Genomic DNA, 24,285 nt, shown 5'->3' with positions numbered 1-24,285 from the left:
CCCGTGCTCTAGAGCCCGCGCGCCACAACTACTGAAGCACGCGTGCCTAGAGCCCGTGCTCCGCAACAAGAGAAGCCACCACAAGGAAGAAGCCCACGCACCACAAAAAGGAGTAGCCCCGCAAGCTGCAAACCAGAGAAAGCTCGCACAATGCAACGAAGACCCAACGCAGCCACAAAAAAAAAAAAAAAAAAAAATCACGTGGTTTGGAGTATCTGCCTGCCCTGAGTCATGTGCCTATAGTGACTCACTGCTACTCTCCTCCTTCTCCAGCTAGTTCCAGACTAAGCTCAGAATTACCATGACACCATGTTACAGAGCTGCAGTCCTAGCAGTCTACCAAATTACAATATAGATCTTGCTTGATCAATTCCAGCAGCTGATGTGTTCAAACAGTTGTAGAATAAATCACAGCTATAATGCCACTTCAGGGATCTGTAACCTAAAGGGATGCCTGTGAATCTTTGGAAAAATATAAAAACTGTAAAGCAATATCTACTTTGTATATTAAAAGTAGATTTATGAAGGTGAGCTAATAAAATATAACAGCACCTCAAAAGAGGTTAAGAATTATTAGAAACTGTTTGAGAGCACACATCCTTAATCCGTGACAATGTTAGGGAGAAAGTAATAAGCTAACATTCAGAAGGCGGCTGGTTTACTTTCGATCACAAGTGACCCAGAGAATCAATGAAAAGCTGAGAAGCCAAAGGACTGTCACAGAGGAGTCTTCACCACCAAGAGCACCACACTGCAGGTAGCTACGATTTCCAACTTACCCAAGACGAGGTAGGCACTAAGAGGCAGAGGCAGGACTCCAGCCTCAGTTTGACTTCATGCTACAGCATTAGCTCAGAATAACTGGGAAATGAGAGGGCAGACAGGAGAGAGTGTGTCTTTGAAGACAGGTTTGCTATTATGGATAATGGGAAAGGGCCACTCACTTTCCTTGGACAAGGTGAGAACCTAGAAAACTCTTGGTAGACATATTAAAGAAATAGAATATAACAGGGAAGAGGGAAAAGGGTAGGAAAGTGTTACAGCCAGTTTGAAGGGCCTCTTAATATGCCTATGATTTATTTGTGTATATAATGTCCACAAATTGCCTATTTTCTCTTGGATGAGCTGTCAGATTTCTATTAAACATGAGAGTTTCAGATTATCAGGATTTTTTGTTTGTTTAAAGACAAGGGCCAAGGTCTACAGAAAGTCAAGAAGAGAACAAAATTTTAAACTACTATATTGTCTGTCCACTCAATCTTACATATTCAGAAAGATCCCAGTATCCTTTAAATATGGGTAGTGATGATATTTAGTCCTGTAATTGTAACAATTCTTGGAGGTTACAGATCAACAGCTAATAATAATAGGCTCCCGCTTCCTATAAGCTGATACTTCCTTTCCAAACTAAATAGAGCATATGCTAACAATCCTGAACTTTTAGGAAAGATTTGTTTGTTATGATATTGCTAGGGATATACTTGAGGTAGTTAAACTTTTGGCAAGAGTTGACCATTGGGAAATAGCAGAAAAGAGACACTCCAGCTAGGAGTGAATGCTGCTACCTTCCCCACTAAAACCAGAACAAATGGAAAAACAAGCTTACTTCCTGAGTAAAGGGAATCAGGGATTCAGAAGTAGTCGAAGGGTTTGCAATCTTTTTCTGTGAAGAGCCAGAGTAAATATTTTAGGCTTTTTGGTCAAATACACTCTTTGTGTGTCTATTTTTTAACAATCCTTTAAAAATGTAAAAACCATTTTTAACTCACAGACTGCAAAAACAGGTTGTAGGCTAGATTTCACCCACACACAGGCTGTAGTTTGCTATCTCTGGTACAGACAACAAATGGGGATTTATGTGAGACAGCACACTTTATTATAAAGGTAGATTTGGGACAAATAAGAGTCAAAGTAAAAGCAAACTACTGTCAAGTAATAATCTGAGCCAGAAGAGCTCACAGTAAACATGAAGAGAACACATTAAGACTACATGTGAATATAGTTAATTCTAACTGGGAAGGTAAGTAAAAAGGGAACACAAGGAGGAAAGAAAAAAAATTAGAAGACAATTAGAACAGAGTCTACCAGAACCTTATTGTTATGTTGCAGCCTCCAGTGAGCTAGGACATGAACTGCCTGCAAGTCTTTTCCAACTGAACAACCATACGTAAACTTAACTTTTAATATTAAGTGAAGAGAAACATTTAAATACACAAAAAGCAAACCATTTACTACCTACCACGTAACTTACTTTTTATTGAAAGTATCTTGCATTCATGACTGATGCTTTCTGGGTAACGCCATACATTTTAACATTAAAGGTTAAATTATTTTTTACATGCAAGTAGTGTTTATGGTTTTCCCCACATAGGATTACTGATTATAAAACGATGACACACCACATGGGTTAAGTGTCTCTTTTAATAGAAAAGCCAGCAAACTGTCTAATTCTGTTTCCTCCCAAACCACAAACTGAGTGGTAAATGAGCCTCTAGCCAACATATTCAAAGCTGAGAGGATTAAAAATGCAAAAATAAGTCCTCAGATCCAATTAAGGGAGCCCTGCTACATACAGGTTAATCAATACCAGTGGACTCCACGAAGCTGGAAGACATTCTGATAACCCCACTCTGGTAACATTTACCTCAATTAGCCTTTTTCCAGTTTCCAACTCATGAATAAAAGATAATACGTTGTTAATTCTATTTCAGAAATTTTTTTGCAAGTTGTTTTATTTACAATGCCAACTTTTAAAAGTCACTAAACTAAAGTTAACTGGACAATAAACTAGGCATAAATTGCTTTACAAAAAGAGGGAAAGCCCAAAATGCCACTTTCTATAGAGAACCCACAGTTTAATTTTATTCAGAGCAAAGAATAAAGAACTTTTGATCATACTAGAAGAAACTGAGCCATAAGTTTGCAATCTGTACTGAAACTACACATGCAATGAGGACAACATTCTGCTAATACAACTGATTTGCTGCTGCATTTGTGGACTGTTTTTCTAATATTAACAATTATAAACAAAGCAGTGCAACTAGTATTTGGAACAATCCTTACAGTGTTACAGCATCAGACACAAAATTTCACTTCTCCTCACACCACTGGTTCTCTTTGCGTACCTAGAAGAAGAGACAGATATAAGGAAGTACCTTAAGTAGTCTTTTCTAAGACTACTATCTAGTGATTCATCAATAGCCTGTGAGGTGGGTCAGAAAGAAATAGATGGAAAACCGGAAAAACCCAGTTAACAGTACGCTTCCAGGTTACCATTCTTTCCCTCCCCAGTTTTTTATTGTGCCCTGCTGAAATTATCAAGAAAAGCAAAGACAATGGGCAATTACAGCTTTAGTCACCAGAGATGACCTGCATCAACAAAATCATTCTGATCTATTAATTTCTTCCCCATTCACTAAGTTGCTCTGAAGTATCCTGGCACATAATCCATAGGGCCTGCTCTTCTGAAGTCAAATATTGATGGCTTACATGTAAGGTCCCAGGTGCCAAAACTAGTAACTGCTAAGGAACAAATATCAAACAGCACCTTTGGATGAAAACTAATTGTTCTTATGCTTATAAAAGAACAGTATCATCTAAGTGCTTAGACTAAGAGGCAGACCAGAATATTTTTAGCATACAGAAGGCACCTATTTTCCCTCAAGTCAAGACTCCTTGATATAAATACCTCTTTTCCTAGCATGCTATGGGTTTCAGTCTCTCTTGAAAAGCATTTGATCAAGAACAAGCTGTTAGCCACCTACCTGGGCTTCCTCTTCTTCAGTAAAATCATTTTTGATATTGAATGTCTTTCGAATCTCCTCAGGAGTTTTCCCCTTGATCATATTGGCAACAGTCTTGCAGGTAACATCAAGCAGACCTTTGATGTCTAAGTAGTTTGCTGCCTGTAAAGTAATTGTTGTTTTCATTAAAGTATACTTGATGCTTTAAATTAAATCCAGAATCAGTGACTAACAATCCATATCTAACTTAGCTTACAATACTAGTTAAGAAATTAAATGAATAAATAAATCAGACAAATTCTTCTGTGAAAGATTATTGTATGTCCCATTCTTTGTTATACCTCTGTAATATTGAGTCCTTGCACTACATTCAGCAAACTACACTACCTCAAATGTCAAAGAATGGCCACTACTGGCAGTTGTGTACGCGTGCACACACACAAACACAAGTTTGTGTTTGACAAAAATATTTAAAGAATTCAGTGATTTTCCTGGTGGTCCAGTGGTTAGGACTCTACGATCTCACTGCCAAGGGCCCAGGTTCAATCCCTGGTCGGGGAACTAAGATCCCATAACCAGTTATAGCATTACATTTTACTGACCTTCTGATTGAACTTTTGGTTTCTTTGATTTTCTCTATTGTTTTCCTGTTTTCTATTTTACTGATTTCTGCTCTTACCTTTACTACTCCCTTTCTTTGGGATGAAATTCATCTTTCATTAGTTTCTTAAAGTAAAAGCTTAGACTGCTGGGCTTCCCTGGTGGCGCAGTGGTTAGGAGTCCGCCTGCCAATGCAGGGGACACGGGTTTGTGCCCCGGACCAGGAGGACCCCACATGCCGCGGAGCGGCTGGGCCCGTGGGCCGGGGCCGCTGGGAGCGCGCGTGCTCCATGGCGGGAGAGGCCGCAACAGTGAGAGGCCCACGTGCCACAAAAAAAAAGAAAAAAAAGCTTAGACTGCTGATTTGAAACTTTTCTTTTCTTTCTTTTTTTTTAATATATTTATTTATTTATTTTATTTTTGGCTGCATTGGGTCTTTGCTGCTACACGTGGGCTTTCTCTAGTTGCGGCAAGTGGGAGCTACTCTTCGTTGCAGTGCATGGGCTTCTCATTGTGGTGGCTTCTCTTGTTACCGAGCACAGGCTCTAGGCACGTGGGCTTCAGTAGCTGTGGCACGAGTGCTCAGTAGTTGTGGCTCACGGGCTGCAGAGCACAGGCTCAGTAGTTGTGGTGCATGGGCTTAGTTGCTCTGCGGCATGTGGGATCTTCCCGGACCAGGGATCAAACCCATGTTCCCTGCATTGGCAGGCGGATTCTTAACCACTGTGCCACCAGGGAAGCCCCTTTCTTTTCTAATATAGGTGTTTAGGGCTATCAATTGCCCTCTAAATGCTACTTTAGCTTAATATCGCAGATTTTCGTATGTTGTGTTTCATTTCCATTCAGTTTAAAATACTAACTTTTCTTGTGATTTCTTCATTGACTCATTCTTCAGTAATCATTCTTGATTACTAAGAAATGTGTTACTTAGTTTTCAAATATTTGCAGATTTTCCAGATAGCATTCTGTTACTGATTTCTCATTTCATTCCACTGTGATTAGAAAACATATTTTGTGTGACTTGAATCCTTTCAAATGAGACTTGTTTGTTTTGTTGTGCTTTGGCCGTGCCACACAGCATGTGGGATCTTAGTTCCCCAACCAGATATTGAACCCACACCCCCTGCAATGGAAGTGCAGGAATCTTAACCACTGGACCACCAGGGAAGTTCCCCTGTGACTTGTTTTAAGGCCCACAACATGTCTATCTTGGAAGTATACACTTGAAAAGAATATGAATTCTGCTGTCATTAGTCTTCTACATCCTTATGATTCTCTGTCTACTTGTTTTATCAATTATTTAGAGACAGGTTTTGAAATCTCTAACTATGATTGTGGATTTGCCTACTTAACCTTTAGAGTTCTATTGGTTTTTGCTTCACTTTCTGGAAGTTCTGCTTTTAGGTAGAAAAACATTGAGCATTCTTATGTCCTCGTAATAATGAACAGACCACTTTATCATTATGCAATGACCCTCTTTAATCCTGATAATATTCTTCGCTCTGAAATGTACTTTAATATAGTCACTCCAGTTTTCTTTTGGTTATTATTGTTAGCATAATATTATCTTATTCCACCCTTTAAACCTAATTGTGTCTTTATATTTAAAGTGAGTTTTTTGTAGACAGAATAGCTAACTCTTTTCTATCCAATGTGATGACCTCTAACCTTTAATTGTGGTGTTTATAGACTGTTTACATTTAACGTGGTTATTGATACATGGATTTAAATATAGCATTGCAGAGTTTAGAGTTAAAATTCAGTATCAATGAATTTAACAAATTTAACTCTATGAAGAGTGCTAAAGGTATGGACTAGAAATATCTTATACTATGCATTAAAAACATACCAGTATAAGCTCAAAAAGTGTTCCTTGGTCAACTTTCAGGAATTCTTGATCCCAAACAGGGATATCATCTGTTCGCTTTTCTTTGTTCTCATCATCTTCAGGCGGAGGAGGATCATCCTTGTGGTGGGTGCACCACTGAATGACCTACAACAACAGAAGTTCATTCCTATATGGCACTTTATAACAAGGTACTTCGTTCCACTGCTGGGGCAAGGTTATTCCTACACGGGGCTAAGAACTAACTGTAAGTCAACTTGAACAGTAAAGTTAGTAGCCCAGCTTGAAAAGCACAACCCTAGAGTTCATGGAAAATCTTAGATAACAGCAAACCATGAAGACAGATTACTATACTTGACCATACTAAAAAGCTCCTGTGCAAAAAAACACATTAAGTCAGACAGGACAATGACTGGGAAATACCTGCAACACATACATGCCAGCAATGGATTACCTTATAAAATATAAAATCTTAACAATCTCTACACAGAAATGGGCTAAAGATATGAACAGGCAATTTACAAAATATATCTGAATATGAATAGTCTAAAAGGAGGAAATGCTCAGCCTCATTAAATGCAAAATTATCACTACAGATACTACTTTAGACTGTACCCCCAAAAGATAAATAAAAATCAAGATGTCGATACTAATCATTGGCAACAGTGTGAGGATAACATGAACGTTTCTACTATAGAGTGTAAACTGGTATAATCCCTTTGAAAAGTAACCTAGGAGTACCTAGGGAAGCTGAATATGTGCATACACTATCACCAAGCAATTCTAAACACCCTAGACACATGCACAACACTACCCAGTATAAGAACAATGCAGGAAAAGTCCAAAGTTCCCTTAGTAATGGAATGAACACATTAAAGTTTCCAGAAGCTGATTAGCTAGACCGTGCACCATCATGTAGACCACAATCTACACTGAAAGTGTTAAGTTACAGAATCTAGGTGGTAGGAAAATGGGTGTTTGCTGTATAATTTAACTTTTCTGTATGATTTAACTTTTTTTTTTAATATTATAATGTTGGGGGAATAAACAATGCTGAGAGAAAATGGGAGAATTGAGAAATTATACTATAAGGATACAAAAAAAGGGAAAGAACTACTTCTAGAAGAAAAAGCCAAGCATAAAGGGCTTTAATTAAATAGCTTTTTAAGAAGTATTCCAGGGCTGCCCTGGTGGTGCAGTGGTTGACAGTTCGCCTGCCAATGCAGGGGACACGGGTTCGTGCCCCGGTCCGGGAAGATCCCACATGTCGCGGAGTGGATAGGCCCGTGAGCCATGGTCACTAGGCCTGCAGGTCTGGAGCCTGTGCTCCACAACCGGAGAAGCCACATCAGTGAGAGGCCCGCGTACCGCAAAAAAAAAAAAAAAAAAAAAAAAAAAAAGAAGTATTTCAGTAGTATAAGAAAGAAACCAGGGCTTCCCTGGTGGCGCAGTGGTTGAGAGTCCGCCTGCCGATGCGGGGAACACGGGTTTGTGCCCCGGTCCAGGAAGATCCCACATGCCGCGGAGCAACTAAGCTGGTGCGCCACAACTACTGAGCCTGTACTCGAGAGCCCGCATGCCACAACTACTGAAGCCCGCACGCCTAGAGCCCGTGCTCCACAAAAAGAGAAGCCTCCACAATGAGAAGCCTGCACACTGCAACGAAGACCCAACACAGCCAAAACTAAATAAAAAAAAATTTTTTTAAAAGCTTTAAAAAAAAAAAGGCTATGTAAGAAATTAATGCTGATGGGAGTTTCTGGTCAGAGGAGAGACAAGGAAGGGAAATTTTACTTTACACTTTTACAGTTTGGGGGTCATATAATCAGTAAATATACTTAAGTTTAAATATTGATAAGTAATAATGCAATAGATTGGAAAAAAATTATTCTAAGTGGCCCTGTATCACACAATCCATTAACTCTAACCTCTACTTCTTTGCCTGTTCACTATGATCTAGCCACCACACTAGCCTCCCTGCCTTACCTCAAAAGACAGGACATGCTCTTATCTTAGGGTCACTGCACTTACTCCCACTGCCCAGAGCTTTCTTCTCCCACATATTCATGTCTCTGTTCAAAGATCCACTTCTCACAGTAAGGCATTTCCTGACCATCTTTATTTTACAAATAGCCAACTCCCCCCTACCATCCCATTTATACTCCACAGCTTTTCCATCTGACATATTTGTGTTGTATGCTTCCCACACACCTTCAGAATGTAAACTACCTAAGAACAGATCTTGTCTCTTTAGTTCACTGCCGTACCTCCAGCACCTAAAAAATGCCTGGAATTTGAATGAATGCAAGTAAAAGTCCTTTTAGAAGCATATTATATTAGCATAAGATAGAATGTTAATTTGCAACACAAAACCCTGAAGTCAGAAAGGAGATCTGGGCTTCCCTGGTGGCTCAGTGGTTGAGAATCCACCTGCCAATACAGGGGACATGGGTTCGAGCCCTGGTACGGGAGGATCCCACATGCTGCAGAGCAACTAAGCTCATGTGCCACAACTACTCAGCCTGCACTCTAGAGCCCGCGTGCCAAAACTACTGAGCCCGTGTGCCATACCTACTGAAGCCCGCGAGCCACAACTACTGAGCCCGAGAGCCACAACTACCGAAGCCTGCCTGCCTGGAGCCCGTGCTCTGCAACAAGAGAAGCCACCGCAATGAGAAGCCCATGCACGGCAAGGAAGAGTAGCCCCTGCTCGTCACAACTAGAGAAAGCCCACATGCAGCAACGAAGACCCAACGCAGCCAAAAATAAATAAAAAATAATAAAAAAAAAGAAAGGACATCTAACTAGATAAAAATATAGAGCTGTGAATTGACCTAAGACAAGCAAAGTGGTAAAAACTACATAAAGAACTCCTATAAAAAGCCTATTAAGACTACAAAATGGATGAACCTTGAAAACACTACGCTAAGCGAAATAAGCCAGACAAAAAAGAATATCCTATGATCCCATTTTTTATAAGATAGCCCAGTATAGTCAAAGTCACAGAGACAGAATACAGAATAGTGGTTACAAGGGGCTTTTTACCCGGATTAGGGATATTAAAAAGACTGGTAATAGCCAATCATGGTAAGAATATAGAAAAATATGCAATGCAGCTGTATTTCATGCCAGGGTCAAGAGAAAGCATAAAATGCAACTGTATATGGTCAATGACTCTGAAAATTCCTCAGGAAGGGGCCAACTGGAAACGACCATTCCCATCTCTAAGCCTAGCCAGTTTTCCCCGCAATGTGGAAACTGGCTGCTGTTTCTTCAGAAGAGCATTCAGTTAAACAGCTGGCTCTATTAGGAGCCATATGCTCTGAAACACTAAAATCCTATTCAATGTAGAGGGCTGGGGAATTCCCAGGTGGTCCAATGGTTAGGACTCGGTGCTTTCACTGCCATGGGCCCAGGTTCAATCCCTGGTCGGGGAACTAAGATCCCTGCAAGCCGCGCACAGTGCAGCCAAAAAAATAATAATATGTAGAGGACTGTTTATGCTTAGACACAGGGTAAGGTGATCAACTAAAAAAAAAAAAACAAACCAAAAAAAGCACATATCTTGTTCTCAAACTCCTTTTTTTTAAAATTATTTTCATTTTTGGCTACATTGGGTCTTCGTCGCTGTGTGTGGGCTTTCTCCACTTGCGGCGAGCAGAGGCTACTCTTTGTTGTGGTGCGCGGGCTTCTCTTGTTGCGGAGCATGCGCTCTAGGCGCGTGAGCTCAGCAGTTGTGGCTCGCGAGCTCTAGAGCACAGGCTCAGCAGTTGTGGTGCACGGGCTTAGTTGCCCTGTGGCATGTGGGATCTTCCTGGACCAGGGCTCGAACCCGTGTCCCCTGCATTGGCAGGCGGATTCTTAACCACTGACCACCAGGGAAGTCCCTCAAACTCCTTTTAAGGCATACCCATTCAGTAGACAAGCAATACAAAAAAATTCCCCTTTTTGCTAAGCACATACCATTATATTTCAATAATTTAAATGTGTTAATGAAAAAGACTAGACAACTTAAATATTCAAAGGGCCTGGTTAAACTAAAATAAATATCTTAGTCATAATCTTACTATATAGTTATTGTTTTTAAGGAAGCTATCTATATATCAATTAGAAATATCACCAGGATATTGTTAATGAGAAAAAGGGTATATACATATACATATATATATATATATATATATATATATATATATATAAAAAAGGGTATAGTTGCTACCTTACCCTTTTTTTTTTTTTTTTCTACCTTACCTTTTTTAATATTGCTGCATTAACATTTGGCAAGGGGACTGGATCATCATCTCCTTCATCATCCATTCCCAAATCTAAGTAAACCAGAAGAGAGTTGCCATTATTTTCTAGCCCCATTATAACAACCAGGCTGTTTCAAACAAGTAACTTGTAAGACATGTTATCTGGAAGACTAAAAAAAGTACTTTACTAAGAATAGTTCTCTTGAAAGTATTTAAAACTGGCGGTTCCTAGCAACAGCTCCATGAACCACCCAAAACTATATAAAAATGTGTGAGAAGACAAATACAGGATTATATAAAAAGGGTTTTCTTAATTAGGAGGAAAAGTGATTTAATAAGTGGGATTGAGATAACTGGGCAACCACCTGGGAAAAAATTAAAGCTAGACGCTTACCCTTACTCTTTATACCAAACTCTAAATGGACTGCACTTAGCAAAATAAAACAATGTGAGGTATTGCAGAAGTAACAGAATCTCAATCTATTAAAATTTGAAGCCCAAAAATGTATATATACACACACAGACACACACAACAGATCGTGCAGCCACTGACAGAAAACAAGGCAGGCAGCTCCATACATACTGGTATGATTTCAAGATTAAAGTTTTTAAAAAGCCAAGTATAAAAGATAAATGTTACCTGAATAAAAATGGGAATATACTTATATTTATATTTAAAATATCTTCAAAAGGATATACAAGGAATTGTTAATATTATGTCCAAGGTAATTAATGAGAACATGGGTTGAGAGACGTAGTTTCAACATATACCCTTTAGTGTTATTCATCACATACATACTACTTATAATTTTGAATATATAGGTTTCTCTAATAAAAAGTCCTAACTTTTAGACTATCAAAGTGGTTGCTGAGCTCCAAAGAGAAAACTTAAAATCCGTATGTTACTTAAAGATTCTAAATAAGAGTATTTTTCAAACCAAATGGGTCCATCCTTCAGTTTCTACAGGACTAAAAAAGAGCTGCCAAAGACACTTATGTAACAGAAGTACCAAGATCAGAGGTCAAAAGTACTGCATTGCTATACTGGTTGCAGCACAGCACCAGTTATGTTGACATGGTTAAGTGCTGAGGCATACATTTGAGTCCCTAATATATAGCTGTGCTAGGCAGGGAAGAATCAGCAATGAATACAGGAGGATGGGAGGAACTGTTGCAACTTTAGATAGAGTTGCTCAGGATGCCTCACAGAGAAGATGACATTTTAATTAAAATCCTAAAGGAGAGAACACCTAAGCAGAGGAAATGACAAATGCAAAGGCCTTCTGATAGTGTCCTAAAAACACTAAGGAATCTAGTGTTACAAGAGCAGAGTTAGCCAGGTTGAAAGGAGAAGACAGGGCCCTAATAGGGCCTTCTGCAATTTGGCTACTATATTGGTAAGAGATAGCAGAGAGCAGGAGGGGAAAGAGGGAAACCAATTATGAGGCTAGCAATGACCCAGGCAAGTACAAGTGGCTTGTACAAGGTATATAGCTATGGAAGAAGAAATAGTCCAATTCTGTATGCATTTTGAAGTGAGAGGCAACAGGATTTGCCAACAGATGGAAAGCAGAATGTGAAAGGAGTTACCGACAGCTAAGGCTTATAACACGAGGAACCAGACGGATGGAGCTGCCATTGGAGTTGCCACTAATTGATATGGGGAAAGTTGTCAGAGAACTTGTTTTAGAGGGCAGGGAATCAAGAATTCTAGTTTGGGGACTTCCTTAGTGGCACAGTGGTTAAGAATCCACCTGCCGGTGCAGGGAACACAGGTTCAAGCCCTGGTCCAGGAAGATCCCACATGCCGCGGAGCAACTAAGCCCATGTGCCACAACTACTGAGCCCGCGCGCCACAACTACTGAAGCCCACGCACCTAGAGCCCGTGCTCTGCAACGAGAAGCCATTGCAATGAGAAGCCTGTGCACCACAAGAAGAGTAGCCCCCGTCTGCTGCAACTAGAGAAAGCTCGCACGCAGCAACAAAGACCCAATGCAGCCAAAAATAAATTAAAAAAAGAAAACAATTCTAGTTTAATAAGTTTGAGATACCTATTAGATATTCAATGGTTGACCAAGAAGTTAAATATGCAAGTCTAAAAATCAAAAGAAGAGAATAGAACTGTAGGTAAGTTTGGGAAATGATGTATAAATGATTTATAACACTATGAGTCTAGCTGAGGGACTGACTGAGTATTGATACAGTGAAGAGGTACAATGATTAAGCAAACTCCCAGGAACTGAAGGCTTTAAAGATGGGGAGACAGGTTGTCAGTGAGCTAAGTATTAAGTATCCTGAAAGCCAAATGCAGAAGGGACTGATCTACTGTCAAAGGCTATCAATAAGTCTAGATGAGAAATGAAACAATGCACTTGACAACATGGAGATCAATGAGTTTAACAAGCTTCTCCAGTGGAGTGGTAAATATGAGAGTATATTCAAAAAGTATTCTATTTTCCTGTATGGGTACATTCACTCATCTCCCCTCTATTCCTCCCCACCAATGCCTTTACCTGATCCCATCTTTGCTGAGAGTAAAACTATAAAATGACAATATTTCAATTTGGATCAAGCCACTTATGCTTTTCTTGAACTAGTATGAAGTATTTTTAACTCAGAGGGGAGAAAAAGAAGTTATACTATGGAAAATACATGTGTTTGGGGAAATGGACAGATTAGAGGAAATGAAATACAGAGACCAGCTTGTTTAGATACAAATGTTATTTGGAAGAAGGCTTAAGTCACATTAAAAATAAGGGCCTTACAGTTGTAAAGGATCACTTCTCCAGCATTTAAACCGAGGATTTGAAATGGTTTTTGCTTTTAGACTAAATGCACAAGTACCAACAGTCATTCCTTTAAGCTATTTAGTTTCAAGGACTTCTGAAAGACACCTGTATCCTGATACCACAACCTGGACCTGAAGAAATGAGTCAATCCATGTGTACACATGCCAAGATTTTCACTTCTGATTGTCCACTGATTAGAAGATTTTATTTCAATACACTCCAGTCTTCAAGAGGCTAGAATTCTATATAAACCACTGGTACTTAAGATAAAGCCATTCACCTCTGATGCCCAAAGCTATGAAAGGAAAGAAACATTTTAATTGTTGCTGTCTATCATCCACTTGCTTCAGTGATCAAAGTTGGCAGAAAACCTTCAAGCAGTCCTATGTTCCTACACTGGCAAATGCTTCTTTGAAGCAGCACAGGAGAGACTGGTGTGCCAGGCACCAACTAAGACGAAATAAAGCAAGTATTCAGGCAGCAATTTTGTTATCAGTTTCTACATCTTCTAGATAAAGCCTTATTCACCTGCCTTTAGGGACACCTGGATAACTTTCACTCTTTTATCAGTGACCATACTATAGTTCTTCATTCAACACGTACTTGATGAACAGTGACTGTGGGTTGTACCAAGGGGTTTACAACTTAATAAAAGTAATCTATGTAAGTCACCAGGGTGCAGGACTGTAAGTGCCATATAACTGGTGTCAATTACCCAAAACAACTTTATGTTCAGCTTTTATTTTCTATTAGAAACCAGGAAAAAAACTAAAAAGAAAACCGAAAAGAATATGTTCAGCTTTTATTTTCTATTAGAAAACAGAAGACAAACCTGCAGCTCAGTTTCTGCCTCTACCACACCTAATACTTGCTGTTAGAAGTCTTCTAACTTATTATCCCTGAAATCCTAAGTGACCAGTCTGTAGTATATGAATCTGATAATCACTCTGGTCACTTCAAAATGCCTCCCTTTTCCCTTGGCTTCCTACTCCACATATTCTCTACTTCTGACTTCACTCTTAACAGCCCATCCTGCCCCAACATGGCTACCTGCCAAGCTCATTTACTTCCACAGATATATTATATATATATATATATATATACTCCTATAACCCACCATACAAAGTCAGTCTATCCCCGGCAGCCTACAACTCAGGGACCAAGATCCACATACTCAACTGACTAGTAGCTTATTACAAAGATCTTTTGAGAGAATCTCTAACATACACAACATGTTCAAGCTCAAAGTCATTTTCTTTCCATTCCCCTCAAACTTGTTGCTCAGCTCTATCAACTACAAGTATCACAATCACAACCCCAACTAAAAACCTCAATTTTTTTTAAAATACATCCTGTCTACTTTACCTCAGAATGATCTCCCAAAACATCTTAATTTTACTAGATTTGAAATATCACCTCACTAGTACTACACACTGCACTCTCTCCACAAGCCTAAAGAATAACATCAGCCAACAAGTTCCCATAGCACCCCACTTGGCACAATTTTATTAATGCACTAATTATACCATGTGACCATTAGCCTTGTTTGGTGTCTATCTCCCTGCCTAGTTTATAAATCCTTCAAGAGCAAAGACCACTTCTCACTTACCTTCTTTTCACCAGCACCAGGACTTATTCTTTGCCTGCCTTTCTGCTCTCACTGAACACTGACTACTATATCTCCTGCTAATGCTTGGCATACAACTCTTTAATTAAATATCTATAAGCTACAGATAAACAAAAACTTTTGATATTTGAATGCACTCAGCCCTCCGTATCTGCAGGTCCCACATCCTCGGATTCAAACCATGGATAGAAAGTATTAAAAAATAAAAATTTTTAAATTCCAGAAAGTTCCAAAAAGCTAAAATTTGAATTTACACAGCATTTATGATGTTATTAGGTATAAATATCTAGACATAAAGTATAAGGGAGAATGTATGTAGGTTATATGCAAATACTACACCATTTTATGTAAGTTATTTGCGTATCCATGGATTTTGGTATCCATAGGGGGTCCTGGAACCAATCCCCTGCAGATATAGAGACAAATGTACTGAAGAACATTCTTATTACTACTGTTTTTTTCCCACCAATTCTAGAAACTGATTTGTAAGTCTCCATATACTATTAATGTCTACCAACCCACTGATAATACTATTAGAGAGCCAGGGCTTCCCTTGTGGTGCAGTGGTTAAGAATCCGCCTGCCAACGCAGGGAACGTGGGTTTGAGTCCTGGTCCAGAAAGATCCCACATGCCGCGGAGCAACTAAGCCCGTGCGCCACAACCACTGAGCCTGCGCTCTAGAGCCCACGAGCCACGACTTCTGAAGCCTGTGCGCCGAGAGCCTGTGCTCTGCAACAAGAGAAGCCACCGCAATGAGAAGCCCGCGCACCACAAGGAAAAGTAGCCCCCACTCGCCACAACCAGAGAAAGCCCGCGCGCAGCAACGAAGACCCAACTGAGCCAAAAAGTAATTAATTAATTAAAAAAAAAGGAGAGAGAGATCCATGTTAACTAGTAAAAGTTCCAGAACATTTCAGGACCTATTTTCTTGCCTTCCTCCTTTGATGCACTGCATACATGCTTTGCAGCAGTTTCAGAGCAATGACAAAACAGACAAAAAGGAAGACTTGGTTAAAAAAAAAAAAAAAGAAAGAAACAGACATCTACTCAGTTTACAATCTACTCAGCTTACTCCGGCTGTTGAAACAAGGTGTTCTATTTAGCTACCATATATAAGGTATCTCTTTTCCAAAGGCTTTACTTTTGTCATTAGAAATTACGAACGCAAATTTACTTGAAAGAGAAATGGGCCATTGTCTGAGGCTTGGAAGTCATTTCAGTATTAGCTTATGGTATTATCTACCTAATAAGGGAAAAAAGTCAGTAATTCAGAAAATGCAGAAAAAACTGACCTGTACCAAAAGAAATGCAGTTAATACTTTAAAGAAAAAAAAGTAAACTTTACCCCTTCATACCCCTGAGAGTTTTCTGACACTGTTACTTCTGTAGATTTGATGTTCACAGGTTATATCAAGCTACTCATTTCTTTCCCTTTCCTCTGACCCACGTTTTCTAATAAACTTACCTTCCAACATGGTCTTAATAGTCACAGATTGTTTCGCAATTTCAACATCAACTTCAAATATCTCTCCATCAGAACTCTGCAACTTAATTGAAGGCATCTAAAAAAAGGTATTATATTGAATTTGAAATTTAAGAGATATTACTTCTATACAAACTACATTTCAAACTACAGTCTGTTAGACACCTTCTAACTTATTAACCGTAAAACCCTAAGGACCTATAGTATATAACCCTATAAAACACTAAGTGATTATTCACAGGCTAGCACACAAGTGTTTCTATAAAAATTTTGTGAAAGTATAACTCCTAGGAACAGAAGCTTTTAAAGCCTGCCCTACTGAATTCATTACTAATGTAAGTTTTAGAATTAACACTTTATATTTTTGATGCAAAATGTATCTAAAATGGACTTACTCTTTGCCTGCCTTTCTGCTCTCACTGAACACTGACTACTCCACCTGCAAACCTGAGGGAGGTGAGCCCAAAATAAACAAAGCTACCCAGATAAGATAGTAATTTTCCCACAGTGAGACTTACCAGTGAAAAATGAGTTCAAATCCAAAGAGTAGATCAGGATATACTTATTTATGTTTGGATCAATGCAAGACCATACACAAAAGAATAAAATATTTTAAGGATAAGCACATGTTGTAAACCTAGTAAATTTCAGAGTCCTTTTTACCTTTCATTACTGACTGTCCAGGTGTCCAAGTTTGAGATCTCCTGCCAAAGTCCTCATAGTAATAACCTATTACTTGCGCCAAAAATGTATTTATTAACTCAGATTAATTATGAGTCATTAGGAAAAAGACACCTCTTACATAAAAGTTAATTAAGCAATTAATTTCAAAAGACTTGAGTTTTGGCAAAAAAAAACAAAACATAAAAACAAAAAAACACCTCTTTAAAATTAAAAGTTCTAAGCTTCTAAGCCAGCAATTTATTACCATATTCAGATTCTTGGGGGAGTGGCGCAGGGGAGGGGGGAATGGCAACAATACCTGACTGTAAAAATTCAAAACCTCTTTAAATTTCAAATATAGATTTTTTAAAGGTCCATCATAATCCTGCGATGTCGTTATAACTTAAAAACATAGAATCTGGCATTTAAAACACTGATCGAACCTTTTTAGGTCCCAAGACTTAAGACCCATTAAATCAGCTAAAATATTCATTCCGCTTTCCCCAGACAATTGTCTCCATTTCCCAAACAACAAGTTGTTAAGGCAAGGAAGCAAAAAGGTAAAGCTGTTTTAAAATCAGCCATTGAAATATCCAGCTCTCACCCATCCATGGGTGGAGAGAATCACATCTCATTTTACAGTTCACAAATATGTCTGCTTTTCCGTGTTGCTCAGTACTTGCCAATAATGCAGTTGTCCTGCTCCATGGAGAAAGACCCAGAGCAGAGGACCTTCTCTGTGACAAGGCAATAACAAAAAGTATCCCCAAAAGAAATATTTTAACGTGAGCTCAATTTTTAATTACAAAACATTCTATGATCTTTTTATGTTCCACAGTACTGGAGTGAACATTATAGAATCAAGAGTCTGGCAACACAGTTGATAAAATTACTTTTAAGCAAGACAAACATTTCATATTTCAAATAACTTTTGATAAACAGCAAGATCTGCTTAGTCATAGTCAAATTCGTCTATTAGGTTACTCCTATGGGAGCTGAGATCTTAATAAACAGCAGAGAAACCATCGGTTAATCTGTAATTCGATGCACTTTGTAACGCTAAACTTGGTACTCAAAGACAACTTTTTTAGTGTTATACAGCTGGAATTCAGAGCAAATTTTTCGTATAATGATGGGTGAAATTTTGTTTGACATGCTTTCAAGACCATTCCTTCAATTCCTTATGCTCCAGTACTTGTAAATCACTCTGAGTGGGTTCTATCAACACCATAAAGGAAAAAACCTGTTTTAAGTGACCCGAAATTCTGACACCTCTTTTTAGAGGGTAGAGTGAAATCTGCGTTGCTCTATGACAGAGAAACATTCTACTGTAACGCTCTGATGAAAAAAATCATGACCCAAAACCTAAACTTGAAGTCTCCACTAAAAAGTAAACCGAAGCAGGTGAATGTCCTACCCCTTCAAAAACCAGGCACCTCGAGTTAGGACTCAGAGCACCTAAAAGCCACACCACTATGACTATGGCATCTGCTATTACGACAATGGTTTCAGCAAGCCCAGGCTGTGGCAAAGTAATGGGAGAGAAATATTCCGAAGGAGCAGGCGGCTCTCTGCCAAGATTCGGACCCAGCACAGTTAGCCAGGACCGGTGACTAGCGACGCTCGATACAGGGGCGAGAAAAGGATGGGTGCCAAGAATCCTGCGCTCCCGGACTACCACCGCCACGCTTCCTCCGGACACCAAAACAACAAACACGGACACACGCCCACGCTCACGACAGCCCCGGGAACTCCATTAAAAGCCCCGCCGCCACCCTCGCCCTGGGTGCCAGTGGCTGGCAGGCTCAACGCCAAGCGAGGCCCCCGGCCCCAGCCTGGGCCCTCAGTCGAGCTCCGCCACGGCTGACGGTCGCCCCGTGAAAAGAAGGCCTAACCTCGGGTTCGGCTCGCACCTTCTCCCTCCCGCCCGCCCGCCCGGGCACCCACGGGGCGCCGTGAAGACGCGAGGCTAGAGGAGGCCTCGCCGAGTCGAGGGGCGGGGTGGGAGAACAAGGCCGACAACGGGTTCCAAAGAGCCTGAGGGAAGGCCAGGCCCAGGTGCCTCCCGCCTCCAGCAGGGCCAAAGCACCAGCGGTGCTGCCACCAGCTCGCAACCCGCGGCGCCACGGCCCCTCCCAGCTCCGTCGGCGGCTACTCACAGTGTTAGGATTCAAGGAGATGGCGGGCCAGAGGCTGAGGAGAGCAGGGCGGCGTCTGCAAAAAAAAAACACAGAAAAGCGGAGAACGAGGCCAACACTGCGGAGCGGCGCGGCGTCTACCTATATATGAACGGGCGCAGGCGCCGAGGACCCTTGCGCCCGTCAACGTCACAGAGCCGGCGGGGCTGGCCGCCGAGATCGCCTGACGACAGGCGGAGGCAGGCCGGGCGGGCCAGGCGGAGACGCGGCAGGGCGGGGCGAGGCAAGGCGAGGCAAGGCGGGCCTTGATTCTCACCCCCTCCCTCGAAAGCTAGGCTCGGTCTCCTCAAAGCGGGAACGGAGGACTGGCTGTGGTACTTCACGGCCTGCGAGGGTCCTTCAGGCGGAGGCTGTCCTAAGCTGAACTAAAGACCCCAGACCTGAAAAGCCTGGAAGCCGCGAGCGCAGGAGGAGGAGGAGGAAGGGGGAGGAGGGGGAGGGGGGAGGAGGGGGAGGGGGGAGGGGAGGAGGGGGGAGGGGAGGAGGGGGGAGGGGAGGAGGGGGGGGGGGGGAGGGGAGGAGGGGGGAGGGGAGGGAGGGGAGAGGTGTTCTTCCGCGTGTGTGTTGAGGGTGGTGTTTGGGAGGGGCTACGGCTCCCTTTCAGGACGGGGAAACTGGGACTCCGAGAAAGAATGGGAGTTGGCCTTTCCAGTCAGCGCTGTGAGATTCTGCTCAGGGTCTCAGTATCCTCCCCTGAACCTAATAGGAGTTAGCTCACTCTCCACAATAATCCATGCGGTGAAGTATCGTTACCCTTTTTTATTTGTAAGGGAACAGGTTCAGAACGGTTCAGTGGCAGAGCAAGGATTTTTTGGTATTCTTAACCCCTATTGCCTATCGTTGACTTCTGAAGAGGCCTCCAGTCCAAAGTAACCATTGTTGCAGAGAAACCCCAAGTGTATAGAGGAGGCCTCGCTCTGCCAGTGAATATCCATTCATTCAGCAGAAGTGTACTGGGGACGGGGGTGGGGGCATGGAGGGGAGCGGGGCGGTGAAGAGCCACCGGGCGAGATCCTGCAGCGAACCAGGCAGCCAGGATCCAGCCTGCACAGAACTCTTGTATGGGATGCTTCCTGAGGGCTGTGTGATAGTCTCCCTAGGATGAAGCCAACCATTAAGGGAAAGGGGTTAGTCTGAAAATTCCGACCCCGCCCTCCCCCGCCCCATCCTCTCCAGTCAGAGACTGACCAGCTCTACCCTGCTCTGCTTAGGGAACATCGCCACCCCTCCCTAGGAGACGAAGGCGCCAGGCTCAGCTAACCAACAGGCACGTGATGGTATTCCTGACGCCAAAGAAACAAAAGACACTTCCACAGAGGGCCCCCTAAAGAAATCAGAGGCCTACAGCTCTTCTGGGAAGGGACTGGGCAGGGAGGCCAAGCAGCTCCTTGGGTTACCAGGTCTTTGTCTACTAGCTGTGGTATCCAGTGTCTGCCAGGTGCCACAGCTGATGACAGGAAGATGAAAGGACCTACAGCTCTCAGACTTTGTCTCACAACACCGCCCTGCCCTCAGCAGCTCAAGCTTCAGGTCTCCTCCTCAAGACCCACTGGAGCCCCTTTGCTCCCCAGCCCATGGCATACAAGGTGGCACCTTGTAAAGTCTTGCTGAGCATCGTAAGCAGTGCCACATCACACATCTAGCCTGAGGATCTAGCACGGGGCCTGGCATAAACTAGGTGTATGTTTTTTCCACACGTCTGTGGTCCCCCAATATTAGAGTCACCAAGAGCTTCTTGTTTTTAAAAAGTACATTTTATTTACTCATGCAGCTATTGTACGCATAGATTATCTCAGGAAAGATACACAAGTAATTTTTGGCCACAGGGGAGGGGAACTAGGTGACTGGAGAAGAGGGTTGGGGTGATTTTTCGCTTTATACCCTTTCTACCTTTTGGATTTTGATCCATATGTATGTATTACATATTCAAAATTTTCTTTACTTCAAAAAAATGGGCATCAGTTCAAGAAAAATACAGATTCCCGGGTCCGCTCTTGATGTAATGAATCAGACTCCCTGGGGGCAGGCTTTTCTACCTTTGAACAGGTTCCCCCAAGTGATTCTTAAACCCAGGGTAAGTTGAGAAACCACTATAGTAGGGACTTACTGATGAAGCACTGCCAAGAAGGGGCCAGCAGTGTCTGTCAAAGGTGACTCATATAGATTCACACTTTCTGAATCCACCATACCCTCCACTCAGGAGACACAAGACAGTTGCAAGACTGCAGGGTGCGGGCTGGGGAACATGCATCCCCACTCATTTATCCGTAATCACCAGCCCAGGTCAAAAAGGACTGGCCCCGACAGAGTCCTCTTGGTATGTGGGTGTGAGTGTGTTTTTTGAGGGTGTGGGGAGGCGGTGGTTCTACTGATCCTGGAGCTAGCCCTAAGAAGGCTGAGGTCTCATCCTTACTTCAGTCACTCCACACACCATGTGATCAAACTCCTTGTGCTATAGAGGAAGAAAATAAAACCAAAGAGAAGGGACTTTTCCAGTGTCACAAAACCATTGCAGAGCAGGACTGAGGTTCCAGCCCCAGCTCTGCTTCTGCAACCACAGCCCAGATACTGATTTTAGCCCCATCCCTCAAATGCCCAGGAATATTTTCTGATTAACTATTCCTAGCATACTACCTCCAGGGGAGCTAAACTCCTGGGATTCAAGCAGTCCAGGTGGGAAAATCTGGTTTTTATGGTGAATTCATTTCCAGAGATGATCACCCTTTGTAAATAGAGTTTCACTGATGTAAAGGGCTCACAGGAGCATTCCTATGAGGACCGGCCCTCTCGGTGGATCTAAAATCAAACTTTGCTGCCCAGAATTCAGTCACACTCCGTTTGTCAGGTGCTTACCCATGGAAAAGACCTCAGGCTCTGGATGTGTGTTCCAGCCCATAGGACAGCATGTAAGCTAAGAAGTAATCCAGTCTACATGGTCAGAGATCTCCTGGCTGTACTCTCCTGCTGTGTCAACTTTCTCACTCTTTCTCCCCTGATACAGTGGTAAGCACAGTGACTGTTATATGATCTTGGGCAACTTATTTCACCTCTCTGAGCCTCACGTTCCTCTGCTTAGCCACTCCTTCTTCCCTTTTGTCAAACTCTAAGCCTTCCATCTAAAATCAGACTACCTATTACTCCAGAGGAGAGAGTGCTGAATGCAAAGAATAAAGAGTGAAATTCTTGGATCTTGATTAGCAAAATGCTCTCTTGAAACCCAAAGCTGTTTTGTTTTTAAAAATAAATTTATTTATTTTATTTATCTTGGCTGCATTGGGTCTTCATTGCTGCACGCGGACTTTCTCTAGTTGTGGCGAGAGGGGGCTACTCTTCGTTGCGGTGCATGGGCTTCTCATTGCGGTGGCTTCTCTTGTTGGGGAGCACAGGCTCTAGGTGCGCGGGCTTCGGTAGTTATGGCACACAGGCTCAGTAGTTGTGGCACACGGGCTTTGTTGCTCCGTGGCATGTGGGCTCTTCCCAGACCAGGGATCAAACCCGTGTCCACTGCATTGGCAGGCGGATTCTTAACCACTGCGCCACCAGGGAGGTCCCCCAAAGATTTTTAATGCAAGTTTTTTTGAGCAATGAAAGTCCAAGAGGCTGAAGGACTCATATCTTAAATTTTACATCAGCAACAGCATAGTCAGGAAGAAAGTATGATGACACCAGAGCTAGTTTTCTAAAACACTGGGGGTGGGGAAAAAAATCAAGGCAAAGTGAGCATTGCAGTTAGCTACTGCGGTGGGCCTCTTAGAAGGGACTCTCTCTCACTCCCTCCCCCGATCCCCTCTACCCAGGAATACGGAGAGATTAGGACCTCCAGAAAGGTTTGGGAGCTCTGAGAGTGAAGAGAATCTGTGCCTTGGTCTGTGAATAAGGTCTAAAGTCTTCCATGATGAGAAAGTATGGCAGCAGTGAAGTAGAAATGGCACCTGGGTGTGCCTAGGCAAGTGGGCCTGGGAGCATCTCAGGCTGGTGAGGAGCATTGAAGTATGTCCTGAGACCCTAAAACAGCATGGAAGTTGCTCAAAGAGGGGCTAGATAAGCAGCAAGGGGCTTGTGGGATGTAATAAACGGAACCAAATGAACCTAGAAGAATCTGGACAGTCCAAGCCAGAGACTATGGCACAAACACGGACATCCGTGGGCACAGCAGAAATCAAGGATGACAGTTCACAACTGGCAGGGGTCAAGTCTACCTGCCTTCTTGAGCAGTAGAGGAAGATGGATGATAACCAAGAGCCAGACAATCTCCAGCCCCCTCAACTCCCACTCCATGCCATGATCATATAAGCTCAGACTGTAGTTTTGACCCTGGATAGCAGAAGAGGGACAAAACCCTCAACTTGACTGAGTGTACCCCTGAAATGACAGTGATCATACAACCACTTGATTGAAGTGACCAGATTATGTTTTTGCTATCATCTGGAAATAGGTACTATAGAAAGTAAAAGAGCTATAATTTTCACACACCCGAATTTTCTGACTTTAAAATTTCATACAGCCATGGTGCAAAGGAATCATATAGACCTGCTGCTGCCCACTTGCTGCTCACATCTGTGTGATCTGGGTGGGATGTGTGGCTTCCCCTCTCTAACCCCAGTCTCTTTGTCTGTAGAATGGGGCTTATAGCAATACCTACCTCACAGGATTTTTGTGAAAATTATTTCAATCACTAGACTGGCTAAACTTAAGAGTGATAATACCAAGTGTTGACAAGGATGCGGAACAACTGAAACTCTCACATGTTGCTGGTGGGAGTACAAATTGGTATATTTCAGAAAATTGACAGTATCTACTAAAACTAAACATGCATATACCCAGTGGCTCAGTAATCCCAACTCTGGAATAATCCCCAACAGGGATAAGTCCTCATGTCCATAAAATATGTTTAAGAATGTTCCCAGTAACTTTATTCATAAGAGAAAAAAACTAGAAGTAACAAATCCATCAAATGTAAAATGAAAAAATAAATTGTCATATATTCATACAATGGCATACTAAACAGCAATGAAAAGGAAACTACGGATATGACCATGGATGTATCTCACAATGTTGAGTGAAAGAAGGTAGACACAAGAGTA

At 41.9% G+C, this 24,285-nt stretch overlaps 1 protein-coding gene across 3 annotated transcripts; it reads right to left on the bottom strand.

The window, feature by feature from the left end:
* Positions 1 to 2,227: 2,227 nt before the first annotated feature.
* On the bottom strand, positions 2,228 to 19,319 carry SKP1 (S-phase kinase associated protein 1). 3 transcript variants are annotated; one of them, XM_032628903.1, is made up of 6 exons: positions 19,163 to 19,319; positions 16,323 to 16,419; positions 10,438 to 10,511; positions 6,193 to 6,336; positions 3,765 to 3,905; positions 2,228 to 3,125 (listed from the first exon to the last, which is right to left on the bottom strand). In XM_032628903.1, exons 2-6 carry the CDS (start codon positions 16,417 to 16,419, stop codon positions 3,090 to 3,092), a joined length of 492 nt encoding a protein of 163 aa, XP_032484794.1. In that variant the 5' UTR covers positions 19,163 to 19,319; the 3' UTR covers positions 2,228 to 3,089. The 3 variants fall into 3 exon arrangements, with proteins under 3 accessions (XP_032484794.1, XP_032484796.1, XP_032484795.1); XM_032628905.1 differs by having other exon boundaries at positions 17,004 to 19,285; XM_032628904.1 differs by lacking the exon at positions 19,163 to 19,319 and adding an exon at positions 16,859 to 17,008.
* Between the last annotated feature and the right edge of the window lie 4,966 nt (positions 19,320 to 24,285).

The sequence above is a fragment of the Phocoena sinus genome, chromosome 3, assembly GCF_008692025.1.
Source record: "Phocoena sinus isolate mPhoSin1 chromosome 3, mPhoSin1.pri, whole genome shotgun sequence".
Taxonomy (NCBI): domain Eukaryota; kingdom Metazoa; phylum Chordata; class Mammalia; order Artiodactyla; family Phocoenidae; genus Phocoena; species Phocoena sinus.
The sequence above is the reverse complement of the archived record's forward strand: the minus strand, read 5'-3'. Positions and strand labels throughout refer to the sequence as shown.